The following is a 21,052-nucleotide window of genomic DNA, read 5'->3' on the forward strand; positions in this document are numbered from 1 at the left end:
GCCTCCATCTCTCACTTTCTGTTTCTCTGTTTCACACATTCTTTCATCCCGTCACACTTAAGCGTTCACAAAATCTCAGACTGCCAGACGCAGGCCTTGGCTCCTCTAGGATTTGGCCTGAGCTGCACTCGCGGTGGCAGAATAAGTTTAATTGCATGTATTAATTTCCTGCATTCCCTGGCTGTTTTTCACTGTAATCATTCAGCGTATTAATGAATTACTCGGCAAAGAAAATTAAAAAAAGGAGATATCAGTTTGAAACGCCGCTTAATTGATCCTGTAAGTCATTTCACTTTTTACTCGGGGAGAAGACACACTTACTGCGTGCAAATGTTGCATCATGCCGCCGCATATTTTACTTCTCTTTGTTAAGACTCTATAAAGACTTTGATCGTCATCAATGGGCGTACTTCAAAAGTACTTTCAGGCAATTGGATCAGCCTGTAACCTGAAGCTTTTAACTTCAAACCCATTTCAGCTTCAAAGTCCTTGATAAAATAGTTCTACCCCATTTAAATTACGCCATCAACATTTCTGATGAACTCCAGTCTGGCTTCAGAGCTTTGTACCGCACTAAATTACCCTCTGGGAAGTTCTTAAACTGCCTTGTGTTGGTGCTGGATTCATGTGACTGCCTTTTTTATTGCTTTTGAAGGGTGCCTCTGTTTTTTTTTTTTATACTAGAGCTTGACCAATGAAGTGTAAACAAAGTAAAATATATTTTAGATTTTTTTTTTTCTCTCAGTCACCCTCATGAGGAAGCTTTTTGATAAACTGTTAGTGGACTTTTTTTGCCTTCTTAATGTATTTAGGACCATTAGTTGTGTTAGAAGTTCATATCATGGCTCAGCTAAGTAAAGAGAAACGTCCATCCATCATTACTTTAAGACACAAAGGGCAGTCAATCCAGGACAATGCAGAAAAAGTTTGGAAATACTCTTCAGAGGGAACCTGAGCTCGGGTTTGGCTGGATATCATTTCCATGATCAACGTCCAGCTGCTTTGATGTCGGGTGTGTTGGGGTCCACTTTGTGGTCTTATCAGAGCCTTGTTGTAGTGTGGGCTGTCTTCTTATCGCATCTTATCTTTAAGATAAGTTGGTGGTATTTTTTCTGTTTCCCTGACAGATCCTGCGTAGATATTACAGATGACTGTATCAGATGGGTCTCTGGTGAAGTAGTCCCACACTCTTCCACCCTCAGCCATCTGTGAAGAAAAATAATTAGCGGTTGGTTCCGACCAAGTAGTTTGATTGAACAAGAGTCGCTCCATGAGTTCTGATATTGTTTCCTGTCGTAGAGTCAAATGGCGCCCCTGCTATCAACGTTTAGGCAAAACTTTCAACTTATTCGGTGTCAATCACTTTTATTAAAGTTGTTGTGTAGGCAGGATGGGCTGAGATGCTCCACATGAGCATGAGTTGTGCACCCGTCTGTCCCATCCTTCAGTCTTTTTTTTTCCTCGTGGGTGTTTTTGAAATTGTGGTGCAACTGGGAATTTTCTAGCATGGCTCCAGTTCCATCACGAGATCCTGAAACTCCAGCAAGCCCACCCATTCTTACATATAAATCTTTTTTTACAAGCTTCCAGCATGGAGCCCGCTGAAGCTGAGAGTGCTGAACAGTAGGCGGTCATTTTGAGACTACCCCAAAAAAGTCTGGATGACTCACGTCAGCGATGTGCATGTGGGCAAATTCCAGCAACCCGTGATTTCCTCCGATAACACTAATCCTGTCTGGAAAAGTCTTTTTAAAAACTTCTTTCCAGACTGTGATAAGCCCACAGATGTTTTCTTTTTTTTAATATATTAAAACACAAAGCAGCAAGAGGTCTGATCTCTTCAATCAGTGCTCATAGAAGATAATATCTTTATTCATATTCTCTTTACAATATTGGAAAAACAAAATGCAAAGACGGCATCTTAATAAAAATCTCTCACAGAGAAACAACAGAGCAAAACATGGGGAGGCCCACATTGATACAAAAATAAACTTTATGAATGAAAACAAATGTACCGTACATTCAAGGGAACAACCTACGACAGCTACACACAGTATGTACAACACAATATCTCTAGATTATAAGATCTTTGTACAAAGACTGAAAAAAAAACTTTATCTAAACAGCAGTCACAGTTAAACCACCAGTGATAGGACAGACATTGTGCATTAACCCACAATTTACAACAACAATGGCAGATACAAATCTGAAGTGGAGATGACATCGAGCGTCCAAGAAGTCTGAGAACAGCAGGAGTGAAGTTAGTCCAGTTATGATTAGTCAAATACATTTTTTACCTGAAACATTAACTCTTGCTCCAGTGACACTCAAGTTTATGACAGAAAACTGCAGAACTTTGATTCATTAAGGCCCAGATTATTCATCCAGGATATTAACGTCAAAGCACTTTTCAAAGACGTGCATGCAAATCTTTCTCGACAATAATTTGGTGTCAGTTTCTGGATACCGTGAGAATGATTGACAAGTTTTTTTCTGTCCCGTTATTCAGATTTTAAAGTTGTTTCTTCTTGCGTAACTTTAAGACATTATCATTAAAGTAAGACTGTAAATCAGTTAGCGAGACCTAATGAGAGGAGCGATGTCGGTTTATAGCTCTGTGATGCGTTCAGCTGAGCACAAATACACATATCTCATGTTTTATGTTTGAGAGAGAAAGCTAAAAAGCAACAAATCAGTAAACCCATCACAAAGCTACAGTCCTTCATTGAGCTTGAAGCGATAAAACTGATATTAATCCTCTTATCCAGCTGCTGCTGAGGCAGTAAATATCCATCAAGTCTTCCTCTGACATGGCCCTGTTGTGATTTTAAAATGTGCTTTGCTGCAAGACAGATTTCCCCATTTCAGACGAGGATATGAGGAGCGATCATCGGCTGAAAAGACAAACTCCACGAGACTGTACGTACAGTGGAAGCCACGCGAGTCTCCAAACCCTGGTCTTTCTTTTTCCAGAAATTGTGCCAAATCTCAGCAGCATCTCAGCAATAATACATGACTGAAACATGTACTGAGCGCGTGCTTTGACTGCTATGGTGCCAGATTGGAGTAACTTGGCAGTTGGGACATTAACAACAAATGTTTTTTCTTCTTTTTAAACCCACCCAGGCCTGTCTGAATCACGCTGATGTCCGTTAACAGCCACGCGTTTCGACAAACGCCTCGTTCTATCACAAGCTGTGCCCTCATGTTTATCTGCCTCCTTGAGCTGTAGATGCGATCCTTGATATTACAAACATCATCTGCATCCCCAGCACGCTCACATGGAGGCAGCGGTAAACACTGTGTACACAAACAAACTGTCCAAACAGCTGGAGAATCTGATTTTAGTCTATCTGCGCTGGAATCCACCTGATCACAGCGCGCTGCTGTTTGGATAATCACATGGTAACGATGGTTGTTGTGCGAGCATGCACAGTATGCAGAGTACCTGAACAAAGTACACAGACCGTCGTACTGTATGTTTGTTCAGTTTACTAAAAGGGACATTGCGTGACTTCCACAGTAGGTTACATGGCTCAGTGAGTTTAGACGGTTAGAAAACACTCAATAACAACTCTTTACTTGTTTTTCTCCATTCACATCACGTTAATACTTTTTCTTCTTATAATAAAGAATTTAGGAGCAAGTTCACTGAAAAATAAGACCAGAAATTAAAAGTTTATGCACGGACATGAATTTAAGGAACACCTTTTTAATCACTGCTTCGCGTTCTTTATAAAACGTTTGTTTGATCGTGAATATCGACGCTCTTAACTGTGATGTTAGAAAATGTTGTTCAGGCCGAACTCTGCTCTTCAGTGTAACACATTCACTTCTTGATATGCTGCATTCTGGAAGTTCTTGACCAAAACAAGCGTTTCTTTTATCTGACGCTTGCATATTTACACCATTTAAAATGGCTGCATAGACACTTCTGGCTCCCGCTGCAGAAACCACCCCACATTAAGCTTTCCCTTTATCACGGAGGGCAGCAGCGCCGCAGAGCTGAACTTTATCACAAACACTAATGACTCCTCCAAAAGAAAATACTGTAGTTCACACTAATTAAAGTCCACGAGGAGCAAAATCTACAGAGTGTACGGTATCACGGCACGTGATACGAGCAACACGGAAAGTTCAAATACATCTACATACATCACGATCACCGCACCCCCCCTTTTTTTTAGACGAGGATCCAGCCCCCTTCATTGTAACAGACAGCGATAATAAACAACAGCAACACTGAGCAGATTGAAATGTTTGTCCTGCGTGAAATGATCGATTTGAAATAGTGGGCCAGTGTTAGACACACACACACACACACACACACACACACCTGTGTGTTTTTCTGATTTTCTTTCATGAGCACGAGCATAAAACACGAAGCAGAATGTGGATACGATAAACCCCATTTACCTTTCACACAATGCAACAGTCCTCATCAAAGCTCCTTATCGGGATTTCATCAGAAAAGGCATTTCTGAATGAGCGCTGTTGTCTGAATGTCATGCTGGCCACCGTCATGGCAACAGTGTCTGCTGTCGCACGTTCAGTCACATCAGACGCTGCGTAGTAAACACACCGTTATCGACGCCTGGCAGAGCTGGAGCTGATGCTTTTCTTTTTTTAGAGTGCTCGGCTTAACAGACAAGTGTGTGAGAAGAAGAAGTGTTTGCAGTACAGGCATGTTTTGAAGTCAGACTCTACTTTGAAACAGTCGAGTCAGTAATAACCGTCCATGGTTTCATAACCCGGACAAGTTAAGGAGTGGCGTCTGTGTTTTTTTTTTTTTTCTTTGACAAATAGATGATGAACTTCAGCTGAACTCCTTCCGCGGTCCTGAATTACCCCCGTCTAGTCTGGCACAGCGAGACTACACTGCTTTAAAAAGTCCAACAAATGAAAGACATCTGAACTATTGTTTCACATGCTGCTTTCATCTCCATCAGAGAAATGAAGAAAAAAAAAAGGACTCAGATCTCACAGCGAGAAACCGCTGAGCTGGTGTTCAAAGAGTCCCATCTGAGAAGTGTACTTCTACACAAAGCTGCCTTAGAGAGGGGTAGTAGAACACAGAGACATGTACTTCTACTGTTTTAGGTTCCCAGATGAAACTAAAAGTGAATAATCACTGGAGAGGACGCTAATTGACACAAAAGTATGTAAGGTTTGAACCAGAGCTTGGTCTTAAAACATCACCTCCTCACAGCTTCCATAATCGCTCTCCACCATACTCGACCCGTCAAAGCTGCGCGGGTTCTGCCCCGCTGGCCTCGTCTGAGGCTGGGCGGGGTTCGGCGCCGGCGGCGGGCTGGCCTGCTCTGCGTACGACGGCATAGCCACGCTCAGACGCATGCTGAGTCTTTTGTAGCCACCCGAGACGTTGTCGAGGCTGCGGGTGTGCTGGGTGGGGTAGTAGCTGATGGCCGTGTACTCGTTGGGGCACTGGGAGCTGGGAAGAGGAAGCCCGTCGGGACCCAGGAAGTCGTCCAGGTTCTGGTTGCTGTAGCAGGGCGGGAGGGGAGCGCGGCGGTCGCAGCGATCCAGTGGGAATGGGAAGCCGCCGAATCGAGAGTTTCTCCGCGAGTCCATGGTGGAGGTGGAGTACGTGTCCTCTACGATGTCAAACTGGGGGAACTCCTGGACTGCTGGACGGCCATAGTAGTCCGGGTCTGCCGGATAGACTGAGGAGAGAGGAAAACATTGAAACTCTTAATATTTTTATCCAAACTTTGAAATAATCAAAAGGTTTATAGAGGAGAACTGAAGAAAAATCATGGCCAGGCTCTAGTGGTGTGTCGGCCGTGAACGATTCGTTCAATATGAACTAATCGGGAGTGATGAGTAGTCTCAATGAGTGATTCGTTCATTTTCATGCAGAGATCCGAGTCGGTTAAAAGACTCGAGCTTCCCAACACTACTAGACTCAACCTTTCTAAGGAGCTCTGAACTCTAAAAGCCACTGTAGAAACTCAATCAGTTGTATCGAAACCAAATATGACAAAATGATCATATTCAAAATTCACACTTGCACGTGAAAATAGTTTTAACAACAATAATAATCAACACTCTTTGACACGTAAAGATTAACACTAAGAAACACTGTGACGGTTTCTGCTGTGTGGGGAGTTCAGGATGGATTTGGGGTTTAAAGAAGATTTGACTATTTGCATATTAAATCCTTCACTGTGGGTTTGATTAGTGGAACAGGAGGAGGGTAGATGTCTACAGACACCACGTTCATTTAATATTTTAGAGAAATGACAGATCCAGACTCTTAATGACAGCAAAAGCAGAATAATCTCTTCTCGGATCAAAAGAATTATCATCAACTAACATTGACGATTCAAGGGTAACCTTGATGTTAAGCCTCAAGCTTTTCGTACATCGCTCTGTGTGCTCTTAATATTTAATCACTTATATATTTTACCCAACCTTGAAACACTTAATGGTAAATTATGTCCTGTTCGATGCACTAATCCTGAATAAGAAGCTACACCTGGTAGACTCCTTAAATCCTCTTCAGCAGGTTTAAGAGCGGTGGCAGGTGAAGAGTTGTTTTTCTGAGTTTGATGGAGGACACAGCTTGTCGACGACCTTGCCGTGATTCAGTTATTTTCCCTTTCATGGTGTTATCTGTGCGCACGGCTGGTCTTTGTATTCGTGTAAATGCTTTGAAGCGCCGTGTCGTCAGTCAAGAAAAGCAGAAAACGTACTGTTGGCACTTGAACTCGTTGACTCGCACTGATAGAATAATAAATATTAATACAACTTATTTTAACTTGATGAATGAGTTAATTGCCTTTTATTTTATATCGCTGTGAATTAAATCTCAGCCTGTACTTTTGGTTTGACAAAACAAGAAATACATTTTGAGACCGTTTGAGCTATTAGAAGGAATGTTTTACCATTTTTCACATTGCACAAGCAAAGTAATTATGTTTATATCTATTTCTACAAACTTATTCTCAGCTCGAATCCTCAATCAGAGAACGGGGTGATGGAAACACTACAGCTAACACAGTGAAAGTTGTCGTGTAGCAGCTTTAAATGCTTAAAAATCCATTGTTGTCAGTTCTCTGTTCACGGCTCACGCTGTTCTGACAAACAGGAAACGCCCCGCGGTGACGAGCGGCGAAATCTGAAAACAAAACGAGGATCCTCGAGGATTACCTCCTCAAATTCCTGCACTTCAACCCCCCAAAGTCTCAAACCAGGCGAGGCAACAAGGCAGACATATTATACCGTTTGTTCAAACAAGACAACATTAAAAACGCCTCCTGCTGTTAATTGAGTCACTGAGAATACTAAACAGACCCCCAGCTGAGAAAATGAGACAAAGTGGCAGAGGGAGTTAGAAAAGAGAGAGAGAGAGACTTAGAGGGAAGACGAGGCTGAGAGATGAATGGTGGAGCAAAAGAAAAATCAAAAGGAAGAGGTGAGGAACGACAGGTGACAATGTGGGAGCGAAAGAAGCAGGGGAAGAATTCAAGAGTTATAGATGGAGTGAAAGAGAGAAGAAAGAGAGGCATAAAGAACAGATGAGAGGATTTAGTATTTACACAGTGATGAAGATGTTTCCAAGCTGAAGAGACGAAGAACCGACAGCATCTTTAAATCTTTTCTGCCACTGAAACATTAAAAGGATTTTAAAGGATTGTTTCTGCACTGCAGTCCGTGACTCTGCGATCATTTAAATTCTAACTTATATTACAAGCAACAGCAAATATATAATATATAACAGAGGTAACAAGCATGTTTCCTCACACTGTGTAGATCAGTGATTCTCAACTGGTGGGTCGCGACCCAAAAGTGGGTCGCGGACCCGTTCTCAGTGGGTCGTGGGCCTTTGCCTGGGAAAAAAAATGTTAAGAACAAAATCCTGTGCTTTTATTTTGAAGTGGATTTTTTATGCCGCGGAGTGCCATCTATTCACAGGCCTTGTAATGTTAATAGACACCCACCAAACTGCACCATCTTTTCATTAAATAAATTTGAGAAGTTCAGCTCAATATCTTCAAGAGCTTTCAGGAGGAGCTCACATTCAATCGGTCACTGGTGGTGGAAGCATGACGACACACAGCGGGGGAAACTTTTGATGGTGGACACGTGGTGTGTGTTGTACAGTACTAGCCTCTCATCCCGCTGTTAGACGCCCCGAGAGAAAACATTTCACCTCGAGAGGAGGCTGGGGTCTGAGTTTGCTTCCCCCCAAGAAAGAATGTGTTCACTTTTTATTTAACCAAAGCCAGAATCTTTCAATCTTTCTTTTTTCCTGTTACTTTCTCAGGATTTGCATGCCCAGCATCCACACAGTCCACCTCCCTTCTGCTGCTGTGTAGCAGCTTGGTCTGCAGTTTGTATCTTTTCGTTTCTGCGCATAATGAGGACTGTGGATCTTGTGCCACATCTCTTACACTGCGGTCTCAGTAGGAAGCCATCGCTTGACGAAGTCACGGATCAGCCTCGGGCTGTGATATCGATAATGAATGGCACGCTCGTTAATTTAAAATAATGTGTTCACTTAAACCGAGCTCAACTTGGAGCCAACTTTTCACCTGAAGCTGAATCGTTTGTCAAACTTAATCCAAGTGGGAAAGAAAGAGAGAGAATGAAAAGAGAATTCAAGGCCTCGTGAAATGAGAAGGAAACTGTTTTTTCACAGTTTTGTTCATTTGTTAAGGTCTTTGCATTTTACCTGTGAAGTCAGTTTGGAGACTCTGAGCAGTGACACGGTGCATATAAAGGAAAATGAAAGTCATAATTATTTATGCCGGATGCCAGGAGGTTATTTCAGTGTTGGTTTGAGCATAATTTAAATTCAAACAATTTAAATTCAAATTCACCATCATTTATTTTTAAATACCAAATTTGTGACACGACTCGAGGCATGCTTTATTAAACTGCCTTGAAAAAAAGACAAAAATTTTAATTTGTTAATGAAATTTCCATTTAAAAGTAAAAAATTTGGTTTTGAGGCGAATATCTGGAACTTTCTGCATGTTTAAAATTTGGTTTTGAGGCGAATATCTGGAACTTTCTGCATGTTTTGACGGCAGAGCAACGTGGATTTCAGTTTCCAGTCAGAAAATTTGGATGATTAATTAAATATTTGGCATCAGCATTAATCCTCCTGCTCTGCACCGACTCGACCAAACAGAGACGTTGTAAGTAATCAGCACTTTGACAGTGAGGTAAAACTTTTCTATTTAAACGGGATATGAAATGAACAAAGTCTCCTGCTCTGAGCCACAGAGGTGCATTAAAACACATCAGCGAGTCAAACTGGGTTTCTTCATAACTCTGAAAACACTGAAGTTTATTTAGACTCTGTCCTGCTGCCGCATCAAATGTGGATTAATGCGCCGCTGAAAATAGTCCCCAACGAATGCACTATTTCTTCCTCCAGTGCGTATCTGTTAAACACAGCAGTGAGTTTTTTAAAAACAGGAAACTGTGTTCATGTTTTTGCAGGTCGGAAAAGTGTTTTTGGTCTTTATGCCTTTTTATCGATAGGACAGCTGAAGATAGACAGGAAGATAGGCAGCAAAGGCCGTCCGATGCGGGACTCGAACCGGGGCCGGCTGCAGCGAGGACTGTAGCCTCAACACACGGGTCGGCCGCATAAACCACTACGCTACCAACTGCCCCGGTTTTGGTGTTTTTTAATTTCATTTGGTCACGGCAAGACAAATATAGACTACGCCTCACTGCATCTTTGAACATGTCTTTAAGTTTTGGACGTTTTTAAATGAAGCTGCTTCTCAGGGATGTTGACAACAAATATTTTAATATTTTGTTGTCGACAGCCTCATGTTAAAAAGTTATAATTTCTGGTACAAAATCTTATTTCGTGCTCGTATGTTCTTTTTTTTCTCTCTCCGGCAACATATAATTTAATATCTTGACATTTGATAAATCGTTTCATGATGGCTGACAGTTTGATTGGATGCTTTATCACCAATTTAATAGTGATGGTGATAGAAGAAGGCCTAATTAATTTTTTTTTTTCCCATCCTGCAACTCTTTGATGCTGTTTTTGGGGCATCTCAGGTGAGTCACCTGAACTCCCCTGCAGAGCATGTCACAGATTTAGCTCATAGTACCGGGATCTGCGTAGCGGATTCAGCTGCCGTGCCCTCTAAGAAGGAGCCTGGATAACAAGTGTAGAACGAGAGGAACGTGTCCTTCATTCTCCGCGATAAGGTCAAGCAGATGAATGACCTGCCAGGCGGGCGTTGCCTGGAGAGCGATTGCATGACGAACGCCTGATCCGCCTCGAAAAAAAAAGCCCATTGCGGTGAATGAATATGAGTCACGGCTGAGCTGTATTGATTTCTTCAATGGAAGAAAAAAAATAATAATTGCTGCAAGCAGGAGAAGAACGTGAGGAAGGCAAAGGAGAGTGACGGAGAACAAAAGAGGAGAAAGGAATGAAGTAAGTGTGATGAATGGAAGGAGGACGAGACAAACGGACTGGAGGGAGATGAAGGGAGGCGCGAGGTGGAAATGAAATACAAGATGAGACACTGAATGTTTGACGTCATCATCTCGGTTTACTGCGATAAAAGCTGCACTTTAAAACTAAATCTCGTGATTTAATGCATTCTTTTTATTTACTCTGGATGGATCGATTTCACTTCAGGCACATCTGACTGAATAAATCTGTTCATGACTCTTGCATGAAGCCCAACGAGAGGGATTTTGAAAAGGTTGGGAGCGAGGGGAAAGCAGAAAACAGAAGATGTGGATAAAGGAGGGAATCACACGGGATAGAAGAACGTAGAAGAGGAGAGAGACGGGGGGAAGGAGAGAGGATCAATCACGGAGAGAAAGTGGAAAATAAAGACATGCTGAGAGATGAAAACAGAGAAATCTGGCTGTTTACTGATGTTATCGCGTCCCATCAGGCTGAATATGAACGCTTCTCCGTCTGGAGTTTAATCAGCGTTAGGTGTTGACGGATGACTCTAAAGGCGGTTCAGTGTTTCCCATGATGCACCACTCTGCATGAAAATGAAATGCTTGTTTACAGTGACCTTGAATGACTGAATAATGCAGCCCGTCCTGACCTTTCCTATATCACCGCCTGGCTTTGGAGCATGTACTCGAGCTACTGACGATACCGTCAAATAAAATAGAGCTACTATTAGCTGGAACAAATGGAAAAGCCTCTCAGAAAACCAAAAATAAGAACATATTGTGACATTTTTCAGTTTCTCCTTTTATATAAAGTATTTTCCTGGAACTATAAGAACAATAACCCAATCAGTACTGTCATTTTGACACAGATATTTGTAATTTTACTTCATTTTTAAAGAATTGTGATGCCGGTGTGTATTTAAAAAACCAACATCAGTGCATCTTGGTCTTGCAGAAGAAACACAACGTCACAACTCACCTTCGTAGTCCATGTCCCAGTGGTTCTTCCTGATGGAGTCAGTGTCGGAGCTGGACGGTGGCCTGGCGGGGAGGTTTGGAGCAACGCTGCACACGACCGGACCCTGCGTCTTCGGAGAGGAAACCACGCCTCCCGATGAACTGATCTGACTTTTCGGACGAAGCGACCGGAACGGCGAGTGATCGAGGTCGTTGATGGGGCCGACCAACGAGTTCATCTCTATGGGGTTGCCTTCCTGGTTGTTGGCTTTGAGGCTCTTGGCCAGGCTGTGCTGGAAGTAGCTGCAAGTGTGAACAAATATGTTTTCAGTTAAATATGAATCTTTATGGAGTGTATCATTGTTGTTTATGGACAGAAACACGGACTCCAAATGGAGGATAGTGTTGCTTAGTGACAGCTGGATGCACAGTTGAGCTATGTGCCTGTCTACATGTTTGGGATGTCGGAGGAGAATGTAAAAAATTGTGTTTCAGAAACTGGGAAGCGGATCGATTTTTAGCCTGCTCTGTTGCAAGTGAAACATATTTCCAAGAGGTTCCTCTGACGCCCCTGAACAGCTTCACAGTTGTATAATTGAAGAAATTCTTTGTTGATGGAATAAAAGTTTCTTTCTCTTCCTTGTTGGCTACTTTCCCCTTGGATGTTCAAAGGATTTATAACATTATATACAGAAAGTCAAGAAAGCTGGAGGACAGGTTTTTCTATTTGTGCTACTAGAAAGGAGTTTGAAATCTCCTGACACGTTGTTTAAACACTTGAAACAGCATTTGTAATGTTTTTTTTTTTAATGGGGATATTTTAGACAGAAAAATCAGCTCTTACCCGTTGGAGTCCTGGACACAGACGGGTTTTTTCTTCTTCTGCTGAACGTAACGTTTCCTGACGCAAACAAAGATGCCGACCAAGAAGAGCAATCCGAGCACGCTGGCGCCGATCTCCATGATTTCTACATAGCCGATCATGGGAGATACCTGATGGACGGACGCGACAATAGAAATTTGTGCCACTTTCGACAAAGGCACTGAAAGAATATATGATGTATCATGATATTCTGACTGACCTGGGGCAGCGGGTCACAGTGGATGGAGCCGTCAGTGACTTTACAGTCGAAGCCTCCGGGACACGGATTGGGTGAACAGAGTTCGATCAGATTGTGGCACCTGTAAGAATAAAAAAAGATTTAAATCTGCTGTGCTTTTTCTTGTGTGCATGTAATGTTATGTTATTTGGTGGATGGTGGTTATACACGTTAACTAAATGTCTGTAGGTCATGTAGGTCTGTAGCCATGTTAGCTCCCCAAACAAAACCTTTACTTGCTCTGGCAGATGTGTTTGGCCACCCATCTGTTGGGCAAATCCCAACCGTTAATCCAGTACGGTTTGATACAATGACTGTACAGAGGAGTGTCGCCTTACTGGCTGTTGAGGCACGTTCATAAACAACAAGGTGGCTGCCAAGATAGATTCCAACTGGATTTGTCAAAGTTAAACAACCACACGTTGCATTGCTCTGACTGGTTGTAGGTCTAACCACTTGGGCAATTTTGGGCTTGAAAAACAAAAATGTATTGAGAGGTTCCAGACTAATTTGTCTGATGATGAAGGGTAAGATAAAATATCAGCTTGACAAGACAAAAGTAAAAAAAAAATAAAAAAACGATGGAAAGTGAGGCTCGAGTTTCGAAAGAGTCTGAAATGGCCTGAAGCTAGGGGACTTTTCCCTTTAGGCTACACATCAATCAAAGCTATCCTTCACTTGAAACTGAAATTTAATTCAGGATCAAAAAGTTCAGGATCAAACATTTATGTGCGTGTTTTTCCATCACTTGAACTTTTCAGCTCAGTAAATCGTCCAGATTGTGGCCAAAAAAAATCACTGCGATATGACTGTGAAGAGGTCTGAGCAGTGCTCCAGTGAAGAGCAGGGGACAAAAGCTCGTCCATGAGTTAATGTTGAGTTTGGCTGATGATACCGAGAGCTTCACCCTCCATCTTCCTGGGCCCCCCACACACGACCCCGAGGACCCACTTGCAAGAGCTCTGATTGCAAAGTGCTGCTGCATCATTTTATTTTACATTGCTGAGCTTCACCCACTCATGTCCAGGGTGTTGGATTCACGCGCCGTACTGCACTGAAAGAATATTCTAACAGTTACAAGACAAAGTGAGAGCATATGTGCTGCCATCCACGGCGCAGACTGATTAGTATGTGATGCACATGTTAAGATAATTATTAGGCTGCTTAAAAAAAAGCGTGATAAAACATCTGCGTGTTTTCCACCACTTCCTCCAATTACGATCCGCTGGTGGTCATTTTTCATTCACAGAGTTAATCAAAACCTTCCCGCGAACGTGGACGCCTGTTAATGCCCCAAAGGAAAGGCGTGATTCCACAGGCTGCTTTAATGAAAAGAGGAATATGCAAATGTGCCGCTGTAATTTCATTTGAACGCGGCTGTTCTCTTTGTCAGCCGTCGGTGGTGTGAGTGGAATACAGCTGGCTGGTTGCGAGGGCGATGTGTGCGTCTGACAGCGTGTGTTATAGGTAGAGCCCAATCATATATGCATGCAAATTCAAGGCCATAAGCGGCTTTTTCGGAACGCAGGCATGTGCTTTGGTGAAAGTGATGCTGCATATAATGAGGGTTGCGCTGGTTGGCCTTGCTGGAATCGTGATAAAGTGTCTGTGTATGTAATTATGATGCCATGTGCGTGCGTGTCATCTGTTTGACCACGCTTTACTTTAATCAGGCGAGCTGTCTGCGCAGGCAGCGTAACGGCTCATATTTCAAAAACACAAACAAAGCGGATTTTCTTCTCTGATTGTTAAAGGGTCACTTTTTCAACCTGAGCCTTATTTTCTCATGTTTTTGTGTCAAAGTGACAAATGGGGATAACAGCTTTTGAATTTGGACCAGTATTGAATGAGAGCGCTGCAGCCTGCAGCCGTGAAACGAGCCACCACGTAATCCTTATTGGCAATTGTGCACGGTCAAATTACGTCCATTAAAAGTTTGTTTTGGCACTAAGAGCTCTGCAGTCTTACAGCAGCTGCTTCACCTTCCTCTCTCTGTCCTCATCTGCTCTTCAGGTTGTAGTCTCATCCATGTACCCTGACTTTAACAAGATGCTTCTTCTTGTGCAGCTACAGCGGATCAACCAAAAGCAACAGAAAATGTTTCATTTCTAGGTTTGTGTTGTCGCACACACACATAGAACAATAATTTGGACTGGACCAAAGTCTTGTTGACCACATTAGTCCTTTAATGTGCTGCTCAGGGGACAGTGATGCTGACTGCAGATTATTATTCTATATATTATATTATCAAGTATTGGCAGAGACAGTGAGACCTTTTCCATTTGGAGTCAGCCACTATAAGATGTGTGACTTTATCAGTGCGTGCCGTCATTTCAAATAAACAGAAGCTGTGTGATGAAGAAGTGAAAAAGATGTTTTGAAGCAGGAAATCGTGTTCATAGCCAAGAAACCCCAATTTGTTCTAAACTTTATGAAAATCTGAGTAATACCTATCACGTTAAACTGAATTCTTACATGTTGTAGCTGTAATTCTTACATAAACGGCTAATTAGTGATCAAACTATCTTTGATTAGTGTCTCGTTGGCCGATAATGAATCACTTCAGATGTTTTGAACATCTTTTTTTTTTACATTTTCTTCATGAAGAAGACACGAACACTAGTGAAACCAAACTCCTCTTTTACAGCATGAGCTGTAGTTTTACACAGCAAACACATGATGCATTATTGATTTAAAACGTGAATAAATAAAATGTGTGTGTGTGTGTTTGTTTACCGTGCTTCAGCGTTGTCCAGCGAGCAGTTGCACATGTAACCCTGAGCCTTGGGCACGCACACCCTGCCGTGGGCACATGGCTGGGAGGCACACGGGTTGTCGGCCAATTCACAGCGGGCGCCGTGGAAGAGTCCTGCACACCTGCAGCGCAGCTCTGCGGAGTAAATAAAACACACCCAGACGTCTGAGACAAGAGCTACTGATCAAAGATCCCCCAGCAGGCAGTAAATAATCAAAGCAAAGGTCAACCTGATCCAGCCAGACAACACTAACGTCTTTCTGATAGTTAAACCTCCAACACGGTTCAACAGCAGGTTCATGTCATTTGTTTTTGCTCCTGCTGCAGATGTAATGAGCAGCGACACAGGTGTCCGTCTACAGAAACAGTCTCACTGATGTAAAGAGAAAAATCAACATCACGTTTCCTCATAAGAGCTTTTATTTTTTAAAATTCTTTTTATTATTTATTAGAAAACCACCTGAGAGGACAGCGGACCAATTTACACCCAGCGGAGTCTGAAATGGACCAGAAGGACACAAGCTGTTTCCTGAGGAAGTGATAGGACTCTCACTCTCATGTTATTACTAATAAAAAGGAGATTTGGAAAAACAAAACAGGTGAATTACTCCTCAGTGTAAAGTCCCTGGCTGTGAAGTTAGAGGTGGAAAAATGATTCATTTTATTGACTGATGATCTGTCTGTTTATTTGTCTTCTGGTCGACTTTTTCTGATCAAAGAAACATCGGGTCGATGGATCGAGCCACCAAACGCACACTTAATGTCCGACCACCTGAAATTTAGCTCTTATAGCTACACTGTACATAAATGTCCTGTACACGTGACATCTATTGCACGTCTGTCCGTCCTGGGAGAGGGATCCCTCCTCTGTGGCTCTTCCTGAGGTTTCTTCCACCTTTTTTCCCTGTTAAAAGTTTTTTGTGGGCAAGTTTTTCCTCACTCGAACCGAGGGTCTAAGGACAGAGGGTGTCACTCCCTGTACAGATTGTAAAGCCTCAGAGGAAAATGGACTTTGTGACTCTGGGCTCTACAAATAAAATCTGATCTGATTTAAGCTTGAAGTTCCAATAATTGGCTTTGCGACCTCGACAAAAGCCAGACTGGTACATCTTTAATGAGCTAATGCATACAATATGAGCACACACCAGTTCACTGCAGAAACAGAACATGGCATAATGAAAGCACCAAAAGCTGGTAAGTAGATCTTTCACTGAAGTACTGTGGAGTTTCTTTGTTACTTCACTTAATAAATCAAGACCTCAAAAGTGAAGCCTCACTGTCTCCGTCTGTTCTGTGACTTCCTGCAGCCTCAGTGAAGCAGCAGGGGGACGACTTGAAGAAATAAAGAAACATCCACGGCCTTCATTGTTTTCTGCCGCCTGTCTGATTACATTTGTTTGACCTGGAAGGATCTTCTGGGAAATAATATTTACTCGCTTTGAGCCTGAAGCATAACAGAAAATGTGATTTGACGAGATGATGAAGAGAATCCTGAGAAAGTAACACCTGGCTGTAACCTCGTGTCCTGAGTCCACGGGGGCCAACAAGAGATTTTCTTAAAATTATGCCGCTCAGTGACCCAACAGGTAAATCCCCCAGCAGGCGTCAGGTTCCCGATAACAACTGTGCGGTACGATTGTTTACACTTCTCCCAAAGCACGCAGATGTGTATCGTCTTCGCAGCTTTATGTTTGGTTTCATATCCACCTTTTGAGAAAAAGAACACATCGCCTGTGCCACAATCTCACAGAGACTTACAAGAATAATATTATTTTAAAGCTCCTGCTCTTTTATCTGTAAAATTGCAGGTGTGCTTATCGGATGCTGTTCTCCCTTAAGAATAAGGCCACGAGACATCCTATTTTATGATACACAATGCAAAAAAAAAGGAAGACAATGTAATTGCTCCTCTCTGACACCAGTTTTTTAGCTTTTGAACTGATGCATTCAGCCAATTTGACGGTAATAAAGTTCGCAGTCACAGGCCATAAAGAGCTAAGAGTCCCATGAGGAAACAAATCTGTCTGAAAACTCTTTTTAGTTCGACTTCTCGCCTGTGTAATAATACAGAACCTGATGTAACTGATGTGCCCTTTAGGTAGTTGATGTATGTTGGAGTGTTCTTTTCTTGGATACGTTTGGGTTCATAAAGTTATTTGATGCTCGGCTCGTATCTGGGACATTTTGACTTTATTTTGTGAGAAAATATGTCATCCATCTTTATATACAGTATGTCAATGGTTCCTACTGAAGACATCTCACAAGATCTTTTGTGGTGTGACGTGGGCATGGCTGGAAAAAAGGTGACATAACACATAACCCCTGTGCACTGTCTGCTCATGTTGCCAGGCCACTGTAAATCAAACAGTCCGGATGAAGCAGGTCAAGTTTTCAGACTTGAGACCTCTTCAGTGAACTCACCTCCGCTGGTCTCCTCCTCACAGACCCCTCCGTTCTGACAGGGGTTGTTCTCGCAGGCTCCGGCCTTGCCACAGCACTGGTACACACCGAACACCCTCCTGCTCCCCGGCCCGGCCCATTCCGACGTGTCGCCGACTCTTATTTGCTCCCCGTTCAGCTCCAGAGCTTCTAGGCAGCCGATGAAATTATGTGGACGCTGATGGACCTCCGGAGAGGACGAAGCGAAGAGCAGAGCACCGTGGGAGCGCATCAGGCGGCACGGCTCGGACAGACTGGTGAAGGCTGGATGGTGCTGGTCCAGGGTCAGTCTCATGGTGGTGGAGTTGACCTCCAGCAGGACGCTGTGCCACTGGCCATCTGACACTGGATCAGATCTGATCAGTAATGAACCGGGGGAGGCGTTTCCACAGCTGTACCTGAAGCACAGCTGTCCATCCGTCAGCTGAAGAAGGAAAACGAGCAACAAGAGAAGAAACAAAACTTTTAATTTACCAGAAACATCGAAGCTGAGGCCCAATGAAGGAAATAAACCCAGAACCTTGAAACTTGTCAAGTTAGATATGATGGACCGATGAGCTTTGTGGAGGATCCAGATAACACGTTATATAAAGAGTTTTATTCATTCTTTCTCCCTCGTCTGGGAGTGTGAGGGAAGTTAAGGACGAGAGACGGAGTTCAAACTTTCATTTGAAGTTATTTGTCTTTGCTTATGGGAAAACCGAACTGTCAGTTTAATTTGATATTGTTTATATGCTCATAACAAACTCAATAAAGAGGAATCTCTCAGGTAATATTGTTTTGAACTGTGTTATTCTAAAGTATAAATGTCTAAACACAACACTGTCTTATGGATGTTTGCCTTCAGGCAGCAGCGCGGTCGTTTTCTTTTATTTACACTTGATTGAATTAAACGGAGGAGACGCGTTTCAGTTCCAGACGTCCTCTGCTAAACATCTGGATGTGTTAAACGCACTCGTCCTCATGTGTTTACACATTCTGTGACATTTAACGTGCAGTTTTATTCTTTGTTGTTTTATGGTTATGCAACATGTTATATTGATTTCTTTTGCTCAAATTACAGCAAATTTTCTGCTCCGGAAACATCGATTTGGTTGGTTTGAAGGTCAGAAGACGTCTTGGTGAAAATGCGTTGAATGCAGAACGTTACATAATCGTTGTTAAATGGCATGATTTCATGTTGTAGATTGAACCTTCTTTATTTTGAGATATCGATATTTAGACGTTTTACCCTCCTGTGTTAGTATGGAGAGATGGAAAATTGGTATGCATGTACCAAAGTTGGAGAAGGAAGGAGAAACTACAGCGGCTGCAAAACTAGATATAAACACAAAAGGACTTATGTAGATCCAGTGTTTGGTTTTAGTTGTTTTGTCCATTCTGGGCTACTGTAGAAATATGGTGGTTCAACGTGGCGGACTCCATGAAAGAGGGACCCACTGCGATGGTCTCCAGAATATGCTTCATCCTGACAGCTACACCCTCATCAGTCTCATCCTCCTTCATCACCTCCAGAACTGACGGCACACCATCCAAAACTTTAAATAAACTACAGTACAAACTCCGTCTGTTCACCCACACCTGCACCCGGGGCGACCACATCACCCCTGTCCTCCAGAACCTCGACTGGCTCCTGGTTCCACAGCCCTCCAGAACCAGGCCCCTTCCTACCCCACTGACTCCATCGCCACAATCACATCCTGCAGCCTCCTCCGTTCATCTGATACTAACGTCCTGACTCCATCACCCAGGACCAAGCACCGAACCAGAGCCTCCTCTGAAGCTGCCCTCCTCCCTTCCAACATTCAAATCTCTGACACAAACACCTTTTTAAATATTATTATCAATATTATTACATTCATGCTGTCAGCTCCACGTGTTCCTCCTGTCCAGCGGCACGCAGGGCGCAGTTACACATTTGTTCAGCATTTCAGCAACATGAGCGGGAGCCTCTTAACATTTCTGCACGCTCAGCGTTCCCACAAACTAACAAGCCAGCAGATTCTTTTATTTTTTTTATTCATGTTTTCTTTATGTAACGGAAAGCTCCTCATATCTTCCCCATTAAATAAACAGATGAAGTGTGTATTTTGCAAAATTGCCGAGCACCACCCCATCAAACTGGGAGCTGTGATGAATTATTGATACCGACCTGCTCGGCTCCTGCTTTTTTAATTGCTGCAGGACAATGAGCTCTTTTCTTTTTTTATTTATTTTTGGCAGATCTATTTTTATTTTTCTGCTTTCTATAAAACTCGGAGGGATAGCGCGGACAGGTCGTTGAGCATTCAGGCTCTGCAGGGTGTTCTCGAAGCGATACTGTTCCCCTGTGGCTGGGATGATTTAACATCCAACAGGGATGATTAATTTTTGTAGAGACGGATCACCCAAAATCTTCACAGGGATCAATGACAGCATACAGAGGAGAGGAGAGGAGGGAGATGAGGGCTGCTCTGGCGTTGGCTTATCATGGGAAGATGCTGAAGCGCTGGCAGAAGAACAAGTCAAAATCTCAAGACATCCGAGGCGCCTGTCGCTTGTCTTTTAATCTATTTCACATGGCTTGGTGTGATTTATGGTGGATATTTGAAGGCAGATAGCACGGTGTGACGCATTCAGGATTTTTACAGTATCAGCACAGCCGATGCAGCGCGGGCACCGTGTCAAGTCAAACTCCGCAGGGACTGAAACTCTACAGCAGCAGTGCTTCATGACTCCATAAATCACACACCCTGAGCGCAAACGCTGCAAGCTTCCTGCAGGGAGCTTTAATACTGCCGGGCAAAGCTCAGTCTTCAGTAACGGCTGCTACGATCATGTGTTGTGCTTGCATGTGATGTATGTGCACAGCAGAGCATGCAGGAGGCTTCACTGAGCACGCTCACTCGTTTGTTGTGCTACATAATAACTTTGGTATCACAGGAAAAGCTTTGTCCGTTACGTGAAAGGTCACGTTTTGCTCTCCACACTTTGTCCTTGAGAAAGACGCTGAGGTCGTTCCTGCTCGCAGGAAGATCGCGGGAACGCATCCGTGATCATCTGATGACAGTTTTGTGGGTTGCACTGTAGCTACAGATAATAAATATCCAGGCCAAGACTTGATCGCCTGTGCACCAGTTTTTGTCAGATTATGAATTTGCAACGCAAGAATCTAGATCCATAATCTAATCTCTGTAAACATTTATCTGCATATGAATGTAATAAAAAGATAAATCATTGTCAGACGACAGCTGGTTTCCAGTTTCCCAGAATTTTGTCATTTTGGCCTTTTTTCGACTGTTTACCTGCACGCAACATCAGAACAATCAGGCCGTACGTAACTCAACATGCTACCCAACTCCTGATACAGGCTGTGATCATCTCGCTCTCCTGACGGGCC

At 43.0% G+C, this 21,052-nt stretch overlaps 1 protein-coding gene across 1 annotated transcript in view; it reads right to left on the bottom strand.

Moving 5' to 3' along the window:
- Nucleotides 1–1,851: 1,851 nt before the first annotated feature.
- fat2 (FAT atypical cadherin 2) overlaps nucleotides 1,852–21,052 on the bottom strand; it is a 101,785-nt gene continuing 82,584 nt past the window's right edge. The window contains exons 24-29 of the mRNA XM_019260966.2: nucleotides 17,656–18,097; nucleotides 15,216–15,369; nucleotides 12,462–12,561; nucleotides 12,224–12,372; nucleotides 11,402–11,682; nucleotides 1,852–5,684 (exon numbers count right to left, since the gene is read on the bottom strand). Of these exons, the coding sequence (XP_019116511.2) occupies nucleotides 5,188–5,684; nucleotides 11,402–11,682; nucleotides 12,224–12,372; nucleotides 12,462–12,561; nucleotides 15,216–15,369; nucleotides 17,656–18,097 (1,623 nt within the window). The 3' untranslated portion in view covers nucleotides 1,852–5,187. The remainder of the gene's footprint in view (nucleotides 5,685–11,401; nucleotides 11,683–12,223; nucleotides 12,373–12,461; nucleotides 12,562–15,215; nucleotides 15,370–17,655; nucleotides 18,098–21,052) is intronic.

Source organism: Larimichthys crocea, chromosome I, assembly GCF_000972845.2.
Source record: "Larimichthys crocea isolate SSNF chromosome I, L_crocea_2.0, whole genome shotgun sequence".
NCBI classification, from domain to species: domain Eukaryota; kingdom Metazoa; phylum Chordata; class Actinopteri; family Sciaenidae; genus Larimichthys; species Larimichthys crocea.